The sequence below is a fragment of the Lactuca saligna genome, chromosome 8 (genome assembly GCF_052625555.1).
Source record: "Lactuca saligna cultivar CGN05327 chromosome 8, ASM5262555v1, whole genome shotgun sequence".
NCBI lineage: Eukaryota > Viridiplantae > Streptophyta > Magnoliopsida > Asterales > Asteraceae > Lactuca > Lactuca saligna.
The window spans coordinates 38,781,339-38,793,509 of NC_136424.1; the positions used below are offsets into that span (position 1 = coordinate 38,781,339).

Sequence of the window (12,171 nt, forward strand, 5' to 3'; positions counted from 1 at the left end):
AATAATGAAATCTTTCTAAATTACAAGTTCTTACAACTTTTCCCCCTATTATCTCATTTCGAAGCATCCTAATGATCATTGTGGCTCATTGTTGGTCGTTATGTTAAATATACATCAAAATGTTTTCTTTAATGGTGATCTTCCTGAGGAAGTTTATATCATGTGTCTCCTAAGTAGTGTCGATCACCTCTAAGGTTGTTTTCTTCATTATATATATATATATGTGTGTGTGTGTGTGTGTGTTGTTAAACATGCACTATATAATTGTTTCAAAAACGTTAATACCAATATTATCATTATAGGGTTCTTATCTATCCCATATTGCTCAATAGTGTTCACTTGTATCATGGATATTTGCATTTGTCTTTTATTATTGGATGTTAATGATATGATCGTATTATCAAAAGTAAATAAGATTATCACAAGTCTAAAATGGTTTCTTAAATCATATTTCAATTAAGATCATTGGAAACTTCCTTATTTCCTTAGACTTGAAATTCATCAGACGCCTCCAGAATCTATCTCTACTAAACAAAACACATCTCTAGTCTATTTTCCTAATCATGTCTTATGGATACTAAAATGTGTTTCACCCCTCTTAACAAAAATATGCATTTTGTGCTTTTAAAAGTAATCCTCCTAATGAACTTATAGTTTATAGACATGATAGGCTCTTATATGTACCTCATGCTTATATGTCTTAATCTTGGCTATGCAATTTACATACTTATTTAGTTTGTCTAACTACTATAACACCCTTAACTTTTCTCTAATTTTAGAAAATATATTACATTTTAATTTGAATTAAATATTTGTAATTAGATAAAATGTTTATTTGAAAGAGTAGAATAAAAGTTTAAACAATTAAAGAAAACATTTCAAGATAAGAAATTATAGTTTAAGACTTGGATTTTTAGATATGTAATTTGACTTAACCCTTTATCTAAGATTTGGACTTAACTTATAAAAATATTAGATTTTGAGGCATACTAGAAACTAAGAGACCTAGTTTGTTAGTAAAGATCCCAACTTAGGTTAAAATTGCAAAAATAGAGAAATGAGGGACCACTCTTATCAAATATTTATAGTTTATATCTCTTAAGCCCCAAACTTTATTCCTTCTCTCTTTAGAATGATGACATTTAAAAATGTGAGGGGTGGGCATGAAACGTTAGTGATCTCAAATTTATATAGCATTTATTGATCTAAATCAAGTTCTAGCAATAAATACTTGTAGTAAAGATCTTAAGATAACTTTCTTCTCCATTTTTATATTTTGTTGTAGAATTGTAACTTCAATATATGGTGAACCCTGATTTTCTTCATTGATTTCAAATTGATGTTTCAACTTGATGATTCTATGTGTTTAGGATTTGCTATTAGTGTTAAATTGTTATATATTGGAGTAATCCATCACTATACCAAATTTTGGTTTATGAATTGAATCGCTCCTTGATCCCATGGAATCCAAATTTATCTTGGAATTAGTTTCCTATTATTTTTTAGAATTAGATCCTAATATTATATGTTCAAGTCATTGAAGTGAATCCATTAATTTAGTTAAGTGTACTGTTATAACGCTTAAATGAAGCTTCTGAGACCTAATAATTAGATCGCCAATGAATCTATCTACATTTTTGGTTTACTATGACTTATTATCCTACTATGATTTGTATATGGATTTGAGTATTTCAAGATTAAGTCATAAGATAGAATCTAAGTTAGTGGTCACTATTAGTGTTTTCAAGTTATAGTTCTAGTGGAAGATGATATATATATATATATATATATATATATATATATATATATATATATATATATATATATATATATATATATATATATATATATATATATATATATAAGTTAGGTTCATTTGAGACCACCTATATTTTGTGAGAACGTGAGACGCATTTTTTTATTTTTTTTTTTATTTTTTTTAGTTAATTCATGTTCCAAAAATAATATTTTAAAAAAGAATTTTTTAATTTTTCCATTTATTTTGCATTTTAAAATTATTTTTAGAATATGTACAGTGTAATATTATATTTAGAATATTTCACGTATTTTAAAAAAAATAGAATTTTTTTATTTTTAAAAATTTTTTTAGTTAATTCATGTTCCGAAAATAATATTTAAAAAAAGAATTTTTAGATTTTTCCATTTATTTTGCATTTTAAAATTATTTTTTAGAATATGTCAGTGTAATATTCTATTTAGAATATTTCACGTATTTTTCAAAAAAAAAAAACGTAATTTTTTATATTTTTTAAAATTTTTTTTTATATATATATTTTTTATTTTTTTTTAGTTAATTCAAGTTCCGAAAATAATATTTAAAAAAAGAATTTTTGGATTTTTCCATTTATTTTGCATTTTAAAATTATTTTTAGATTTGGTCTCACGGTCTCATAAAATTAGAATGGTTTCAAATGAACCTGAACCTATATATATATATATATATATATATATATATATATATATATATATATATATATATATATATATATATATATATATATATATATATATATATATATATATATATATATATATATATATATATATATATATATACATGGTTGTCATTTGGTTGCTTCCCTTTTCCTTTTGAATACATACTAATTGTTTTAAGTTGAAATATGTTAATCAAGCTTAGAAATTTATAGAGAATATTTATGAGTTAATTTGCTATAATTATATTCTCAATTAGTTTTGCTAGTGAATGAAACTTGTGTCTACAACTCATGACTTTCGAACCCCTACCAATATCAAAGTGATGGACGTGGGGTTTGAAAGAACTAAGAATTCAAGCTCGATAATCTACAAAAGAAACAATATATCTTATGCTAAAATGTAGAAAAGTGTGCAATCTAATATGCAACAAATTTCATAAAAATCGAGTCAATTTACAAAACATGAATGTTACCTACAGAATTGGGCTGGTTTTGTGTAGATCATGGTTGGGTAGGTCCTACACTATTTGGCGCTATTGGGTCATTAGGTGTAGGCTTGGAAATGGGCCATGTATCCATAGCTTGTTGAGTCAAGACTAGTCTGTTTTGGATTGGACTAGGAGTCTACCGACTAAGAATGGATCCGGTTTGAAGGCCAGTTTGTTTTTTGATTATTTAATGATAAATTGGATAAAAGTTTCTAGTTTTGGTGAAAATAACTTTTGTAATTATAATATTTTCGATTTGGCAACTATTTTTTTTAGTTTATAAAAGGCCCAAACACTTGTAACAACGCAATATTTGGTATGTCCAACGAATCAAATTAAATAAATTAAAAGTATGTTTTAGACGTTATTATGGTTTAAAATCTCGATTTGTATAATAAAAAATAATAAAGATCCCTGCAAGGTCAATCAAATCTCCATTTGTATAATAATAAATAATAAAGATCCCTACAAGATCAATCGAGAAGATGCTAATTGATATCATTTTTTTAGCATGGCAATTGGCAAAAACCATGACAAAACTAAAGTGGCTTAGCTATAGCTTATAAATCTAAGTTATTTAGCGAGGTTTAAATTATTTTGATCAAGAGGATGGAGAAGATTTTCCATTAGGGTTTTTGCTAATCTTTAAGATCTCAAAATCTTCTCTAAAAAAACATTTTCTCTACTAATATAATTGTCGGCTATTTTCAAGATTATTTGTGATTAAATCAGTTTATGAGTGATACTATTTATCACCATCTTTTAAATCGTACTCCTTATTTTCCCAAAGTTGTCGAATGAAACCCATTTTGAACCTTTTTTACAAAACACTACTGAAAACAACATTTTTTACCGTTTTACGTATAGTTTTTTTTTTTTTTTTTTTGGGATCACGACAAAACATAGTTAAATTCATACATTTTGACCAAAAGTCAAGGGGTAATATCGTCTCAAAGATTCAGAAAGGGGTAAGGAAGTAAAGTATCGACATGCATACTGGGACCTTATAGCATCCAATAGAGACGAGTGTACGACTTTTAACGTGTAGGAAAAACTGTCGCAAGTCAATGGTCTTCGTCAACTCTCCCAACGATCACGGCCGCCTTTAAGTATATACCACCCAACAAACCACCAAGACCAACCTTCAACGTCCAAACCACCACCGCATTCCCGCCGGCGCCACCATCATGTCTACCCCTGATCCACTCCTCTTCCTCCTCCCCCTCTTCCTTTTCTTGGCTTCTCAAACTTCCTACGCCCAACTACGAAACCAAACCTCTGATTTCCCATGGGTGGCGTCGGAAAACAGAACTCTAGTTTCGAATAATTCAGTCTTCGCCGCCGGATTCCTCCCAACGAACTCCACCGACCGATTCATCTTCTCCGTTTACTACGTGGGCATCTCCATACGACAAGTAATCTGGTCGGTCAACGATGATTCCCCGGTAAACGGATCATCCTCCCTCAACATCACCGCCTCCGGTGAACTCCGTCTTGGGGAAATACAATTCCCTGGAGCTCCGACATTATCCAGCAACTCCACCCCCTTGCTCCAGCTCACCGACGGCGGAGAGTTGCGATTTGGGAACTGGAGAAGTTTTCTTCACCCGACAGATACGATCGTTCCGGGACAAGATATCAACGGAACGACTTTGACTGTGAGAGGCGGAGCTTTCAGATTTAACGGAAAACAATTGTTATTCAACGGAAGTTACGATGCAGAATCGTCGTATTATTCAAACGACAACGCGTTTCTAAGCTTCGATGATACCGGGAAGGTTCAGCAAGAAAACGGCGCTTCGTTAATCACCTCAGACTACGGCGACAAGGTGCAGAGAAGATTAACGCTCGACGACAATGGAAATCTCAGGATTTACAGCTTCAATCAGAACATCAGTCAATGGATTGTTGTATGGCAAGCGATCCCGGAGTTATGTAGAATCAAGGGAACCTGCGGACCAAATTCTATATGTATGTACGGTGACAATTACGATACTACAGTCTGCGATTGCCCACCGGGATACCGGCGAAACTCCGGCACCGGTGATGAACAATGTTCGAGAAAAATTTCAAATTTGAGAGAATCCAAGTTTTTGCAGCTTGATTATGTGAATTTTAGTGGGGCATCGGGACAAGGAAACCAGTGGTCTATGGTGGCTCTGAACTTTACATCGTGTAAAGCCGGTTGCTTGAATAACCCGGATTGTGTCGGGTTCGGGTACAAATTCGATGGGCAAGGTTATTGTGTTTTTGTGAAGCAGTTATTCTACGGGATATGGTCTCCGGCGAATGAAGCTGCTTTCTTTCTTCGTGTTGATTCGTTGGAATCCGATCAGACAAATTTCACAGGCTTAACAAGCATCCTGGAGACAACATGCCCTGTTCGAGTTAGCCTTCCATTGCCACCGGAAGAATCAAAGTCCACCACTCGAAACATAGCAATCATATCGACTCTTTTCGCGGCGGAGTTAATCAGCGGCGTCGCATTCTTCTGGGCTTTTCTCAAAAAATACGTGAAATACCGAGACATGGCTCGAACATTCGGGCTCGAATTCCTCCCCGCCGGTGGCCCAAAACGGTTCAGTTACGCCGAGCTAAAAACCGCTACAAATGATTTCTCCACCACAAACGTCGTCGGAAGAGGAGGGTTTGGTGATGTTTACAAAGGCGTGTTGACTGATCACCGGATTGTTGCTGTGAAATGCCTGAAAAACGTCGCCGGAGGGGATAACGAGTTCTGGGCTGAGGTCACCATTATCGCGAGAATGCATCATCTGAATTTAGTCCGATTGTGGGGATTTTGCGCTGAGAAAGGTCAGAGAATACTGGTTTACGAGTATGTCCCAAACGGATCTCTAGACAAGTTCCTGTTCCACTCCGGTAAAGTCGACTACACAAACGGCGAAGAAGATCTGGAAGATAGCAAGCTGTTAGATCGAAAACCCATACTCGATTGGGGGATTAGATACCGAATCGCCCTCGGAGTAGCTCGTGCGATTGCGTATTTGCACGAAGAATGCCTGGAATGGGTTCTCCACTGCGACATCAAACCGGAGAACATTCTCCTCGGAGCTGATTTCTGCCCAAAAATCTCAGATTTCGGATTATCAAAACTGAGGAAGAAGGAAGACATGGTTAGCTACTCAAGGATGAGGGGAACTCGAGGGTACATGGCGCCGGAGTGGGTGAAGAGCGACCACATTACACCGAAGGCCGATGTTTACAGTTTCGGAATGGTTTTGTTGGAGATGGTGACAGGGGTTCGTAATTTCGACATTCAAGGTTCGAAAATGGATAGTGAAGATTGGTATTTTCCTCGATGGGCGTTTGATAAGGTGTATAAAGAGATGAATATTGAGGATATTTTGGATAATCAGATTAAGAGGTCATATGATAGTCGGATTCATGAGGAGATGATTACACGGATGGTGAAGACGGCGATGTGGTGTTTGCAGGATCGGCCGGAGATGAGGCCGTCGATGGGGAAGGTGGCGAAGATGTTGGAAGGAACGGTGGAGATGATTGAACCCCAAAAGCCGACGATATTTTTCTTGGGAAATGAGTAGGTGGTTTTATGTGTGAAGATTTTGTGACGCAATCAGATTTTAAGAAGAATTAAAATGAATTGTTTTCGTATATTTACATGTTGTAAATGCAAATAATTCTAAGGGGATAATTTTATTAATAAGACAAAACAGTTAGAGGGTGTTTGTTTTTTCTCTGCAGGTCTGCGTGACCTCTTCTGTCTGCGAGGCGCAGACCACGCGCAGACATAATGGTTTGCAGTCTGTTTGTTTTTCTGAAGTGTGCAGACATAAAAACGTCTGCGCGAGGTCTTCACCACACAGATATGGGATAGCATCTTCTAAAGTCTGCAAGCCCTTTAACCTAAAAAAAAAAACGCGTCTTTTTTTCTTTTGCTTCCGCTCCCGTCCTCGTCCAACCCTCCCAGAAAAAACCCTCCATCGTTCGATCGTTCTCCACCTTGCAGCGACCACCACCGTCGCAACCCTCCTCTCCGATCAAAGCCATCAATCGCCGCCTTCCTCTCCGATCCGGCGTCCTCCGATTTTCCGAACTTCATAATCGATTGCAGCAGCCGGCGAACAACAACCCTCGATCGATCGATCGATCGTACTCCACCCTGCTCGATCGTCTGCTCGCCGCCGTTAACCACCCTGCTCGCCACCGGCCGGAGACCGTCGCCCCCACAGCTACACCGGAGACTTCGATCTCACAGGTTCGTTTTTTTTTTTTTTTTCCTGCTGTGAGCTACACGTTTCTGTTTTTATTTTTTCCTGCTGTGAGCTACACGTTTCTGTTATTTGAGCCTCATCTTATTCAGATTTAAAATGATGTATTGATTAAGATTCCACAACAATCTGTTGTAGTAATTGAACAGGTAGAATAAAAAGCCTCAAAAGATTGTTGTCAACTAAATTGTGTAAAATAAAAACATTTGTAATGAAAGTAATTTATCTTTGAATGTGAAATTGGATTTGATTATGTGTTTGTGCTTCAATTAGCAATTGAACCTAGATTGTTGTGATGTGTTTGTGCTTCAATTAGCAATAAAAAGCCTCAACTAGATTGTTGTGATGTGTTTGTGCTTCAATTAGCAATTGAACCTAGATTTGATTATGTGTTTGTGCTTCAATTAGCAATAAAAAGCCTCAACTAGATTGTTGGCCTCAACTAGATTGTTGTGATGTGTTTCTGCTTAAATATGCAGTAATTCAAAGTTGTATATATATATATATATATATATATATATATATATATATATATATATATATATATATATATATATATATATGATTATTGATTGTGTATATTTATATGATAGTGTATATGTATATGATTGTTGATTTTGTATGTATATGATAGAAAGCATCAAAAAGAGACATAAGTTTTGTTTATTTTATAGAAGTAAAGTTTTTTGTCGTTAAAGTGAAGTTTATTTGATTTATAAAGTTTTTTAGAAAACTTTGAATTAAAACACTCTAATTGAGGTTATTTATAATTGAATAAAAAGTTTCACATTATTGTGATTGAAAATCAAACAAAATTACAAATTTGTCGTGAAAATAAATTTTTTTTCTTGAAATAATGATGTTACTTGTTCACTGTTTATTGTTAGTTGGTTATTAGAGATGGGAGAAAAACAACAATGGACCAATGAGCACTTAAAATGCTTATTGGATACTTGTATTGAAGAAGTAGAGAGTGTTGGTAGAAAAGGATTGAGTTTACAGAAAGATTCATGGATAAGGCTTGGAAGAGTTCTTAAGGAGAAATTTGGGGTTGAGTTGACTCAAAAACAAATGAAAAACGCATATGACAATCTGAAAGCCAAATACACTGGATGGGTATATTTAAAAAACAAAAGCGGTAATATATACAATTCTCAAACAAACACTTTTAATTTAACAGCCGAGGAGTGGGATGATTTTAAGAAGGTACATATATATTAATATACAATAATATATATATATATATATATATATATATATATATATATATATATATATAACATTTACGTTTGAAGTTGCCAAATATTCTTATACTATTTCTTGTTACATTTGGGTTTAGGGGCATCCGAAAGCTGCTTCTTTAAGAACAATTCCATTGCCTTTTCCAGATCTTTGTGCACGTCTTTTTGATGGAAATAGTGCTACTGGTAATTTTAGGAGTTACTCAACCCAATCATCATCAGTAGCTGGCGCATCCTCCTGTCGTGTTCCACCACTTCAGATCACCGCCACCCCTTTTGATGCAATGGATGATGATGGTGTTGACACTTCTCATCATGAGCCACCACCTTCTGCTGCTTCACCTTCTGCAGCTTCACCTTCTGCTGCTTCACCTTCTGCTGGTTCACCATATACTGGTTCACCATATACTGCTACACCATCCGGTAACCCCAACAAAAGGGCTAAACCCTCAACTCCTGTAGCTCCTAGTACCTCACCGTCTGCTTCTTCACCTGATGGAACTTCTGTTACTGCTGACGATTTAGCATTTGAAATGAAGAAAGCTCTACAAAGTTTGACTAAAGGGTATACAATTCCTCAGTGTTTAGAGAAGTTAGAGGTCCTTCAGTTAGGCCCTACAGATCCTTTACGCTTTGTCACATATCATATTTTTGGAGGAACCATGAACATGAGAGAGATGTGGATGCATTTGCCCGATGTTCCCGAGATATTACGAGGGTGGCTTGAGATGACGGGTACCAGTTTAGGAGTTTTGAAGGATGGGAAGATTGTTCGATGATTTTCTAGTGTTGAAAGTATTTGTTAAGTCTTTCTGCCCTTGTTGGAACTACTTTGTTAAATGTTTTTGCCTTTGTTGGAACTATTTTGTTAGGTCTTTTTGCCCTTGTTGGAACTACTTTGTTAAATGTTTTTGCCTTTGTTGGAACTATTTTGTTAGGTCTTTTTGCCCTTGTTGGTACTTGAAATATGATTAATGGAATGTTTATTTGATACTTGAAATATGGTTTATGTAATGTTATTTTGGCTTGAAATATGATAAATGGAATGTTTATTTGATACTTGAAATATGGTTTATGTAATGTTTTTTAAAGTTCTACTTTGTTGATTTTAGGTTCATATGGATCACGATCAAAAGTTACTTCTCGTAATTCTAATGTACCTATACATCCGTTATTTTTGGAAGAGGGGTGTGAAACGATTGCGGGATAATGATTCGGAAATGACGGGACACGAATACACATTGGAGTTATTACACCGTAATCGTTTACAATGTGTTGAAGTATTACGCATGTCCCGTGAATCTTTTGTACGACTATGTGCTCATTTTAGAGCAAATTACTCATTAAAGGACAGCAAACATGTATCAGTTGAGGAAAAGATGGATATGTTTTGATGATGATCGGACATAATCAACGTTACGTGATTATCAAGCGGAGATTTCAACACTCGAAGCAAACAATTCATAAATTTTTTTATGAAGTGTTGGAAAAAATGATGCTTTTCGCACAAGATGTTATAGTACCAACATCTTTTAATCCGAATCCAAACATTCCAGGACATAATAGGAGGCTACAAAGGGTTTTCAAAGGAGCAGTTGGTGCACTTGATGGCACTTTGATACATGCTGTTGTCCCTGCTAAGAAACAAGACTTATATAGAAGTAGGGGAAAGGGAGATTGCTACCAAAACGTATTGGCAATATGTGACTTCAATATGATTTTTACATTTGTTGTGACCGGGTGGGAAGGGGTGGCGCATGACTCTAGAATATTATCAGAAGCAGTAGCCGATCCACAAGCATCATTCCCGTTTCCACCACTAGGTAATTTTTTGTTTTTTTTTTTAATATTTTCATTTTAATTTGAAAATTGATTAGTGTTTTGCATTTTTTTCAGACAAATATTATCTTTGTGATGCCGCGTATGCACACACTCGAGGATTTATGGCCCCTTATCGTAATGTGAGGTATTGGCTTGGAGATTTTCGTCAAAGACGTGCATTGACCAATAAAGAAAAATTTAACCATGGACATGCAAAACTTCGAAATGTCATTGAGCGTGCTTTTGGTGTTTTGAAAGCACGCTTCCCTATATTGAAGAGGATGGCACCATTCCCGTTTGTGACACAAAGAAACATTGCCATGGCATGCTTCGCACTTCATAATTATATAAGGAAAGAAGGATTGAGTGATGAGTATTTCGCACGATACGATGAACCCAATGTCTCGTTTCGAAATAACAATGTGGCCATTGATGATGATGAAGACGAGATTCCAACACATGGTACTGCAGCAGACCGTGAATATATGACTCAGTTACGTGATGAAATTGCTGATCAGTTGATGCACAATATACATTGAATTGTTTTAAATGAAATTGTTATTGTAAAACATTTTTTTTTATTGTATGACTAATTTAGTTGCATGAATTTTATTTTCAATGTTATAAGACTATTATTATTAAAATTTTGGTGTTGAAAAATCATTTTAAGTTTGTAAAATAATTTTATTTAAAATTCAGTTTATTTCAGCAGCCTGCAGACGTTAAAAAACAAACAGTCTTCTTATTGCAGACTGCAAACGTTTGGTCCACCTCTTCTGCTGCAGAGGCTTGCAGATGTGGTCCGCAGACTGCAGACATTTTGGCTTCAGAAAAACAAACAGCACCTTAGATTCTCGAATTGTATGAATATTTGGTGCGGTTTGTTTTGTATTTTTGTTTTTTTAAATCATTTCAGATCACTTATTGTTGTGCTGCGGAGCATTTGGTCTTTTGCAGCTGTTTGTTTTTTAGAAGACTTTTAACTTAAAAACTGTTGTGCATGTGTTGCATAACACAACAATAGACCAACTGTTTCAAACTTCTTCATACCTTATTTTAACTTACTGTAGCAGTCTGCAAACATTAAAAAATAAACTTTTTATTAAATGATGTAGCCGTTTGGTTCACACAAGATTGCAGAAGTAGTTCGCAGACTTTAAACATATTCGCTTCGAAATAACAAACATGACCTTAAAATGTCATCAAAATACTTTTATTCAAATATATAAATGACATAATATACATAATATAAACTATTTTCATATAATTCTGTTGCAATTAGAAAAGTTTGTATCAAATATTAATATTAATGATTTCACATAAAATAAGTATAATCATGGATAATCTTTATAAACTAATCTTTATGATTTTTAAAGAATGTCATCCTTGATTTTTTTTTTTCAATCTTATAAAAGATATATAGATTTAATTTCTATCATAGTTGGACTTTTAAAGATTATTATACTATTTTTAATTTATTTTAGTTTTTTCTTAAATTTATTTATAAATAAATACCCCCCCCCCCCCCCCCCCCCGTTTAGGAGTCGCTTCATCTTCTACAAAACCTCCGCCTACTGTATCTCTTCCTCCAACACCATCGGTGACCTGCTCTTCCCTCCATCACTCTACCTCCTATCATATTATCTTCTCGTCGATCGGAGCCACACCCAATTTCCCTATTCTTCTATTAGGACTAACAGTTCAACAACCCTTAATCGAGGTCTCCATCACAATCGTTGATGACCTTGTTGGTGGTGTTGTTGTTAGAGTGGTTGCACCTTTCGTCTTTCGTGACCTCCTCAATTTTACGACCCGAAAAAGTGCATTTTATGTATGCTTATTATAAAACATGGTATTCTTTATAAATACGACATTTGTCCTGTCATAAATATGTGAGATAAAAGCATTTCTG

General features: G+C 34.7%; 2 protein-coding genes across 4 annotated transcripts; both read left to right on the top strand.

Moving 5' to 3' along the window:
- Positions 1–3,959: 3,959 nt before the first annotated feature.
- LOC145010997 (G-type lectin S-receptor-like serine/threonine-protein kinase At1g34300) lies at positions 3,960–7,437 on the top strand. The gene has a single exon (XM_078969599.1). It carries the CDS (start codon positions 4,132–4,134, stop codon positions 6,508–6,510), a length of 2,379 nt encoding a protein of 792 aa, XP_078825725.1. The 5' UTR covers positions 3,960–4,131; the 3' UTR covers positions 6,511–7,437.
- LOC145010998 (uncharacterized) lies at positions 7,074–10,837 on the top strand. 3 transcript variants are annotated; one of them, XM_078969600.1, is made up of 3 exons: positions 7,074–7,184; positions 8,085–8,403; positions 8,537–9,367. In XM_078969600.1, exons 2-3 carry the CDS (start codon positions 8,098–8,100, stop codon positions 9,215–9,217), a joined length of 987 nt encoding a protein of 328 aa, XP_078825726.1. In that variant the 5' UTR covers positions 7,074–7,184; positions 8,085–8,097; the 3' UTR covers positions 9,218–9,367. The 3 variants fall into 3 exon arrangements, with proteins under 3 accessions (XP_078825726.1, XP_078825727.1, XP_078825728.1); XM_078969601.1 differs by having other exon boundaries at positions 7,078–7,184; positions 8,096–8,403; XM_078969602.1 differs by lacking the exons at positions 8,085–8,403; positions 8,537–9,367 and adding exons at positions 9,551–10,261; positions 10,335–10,837 and having other exon boundaries at positions 7,099–7,184.
- Positions 10,838–12,171: the final 1,334 nt, after the last annotated feature.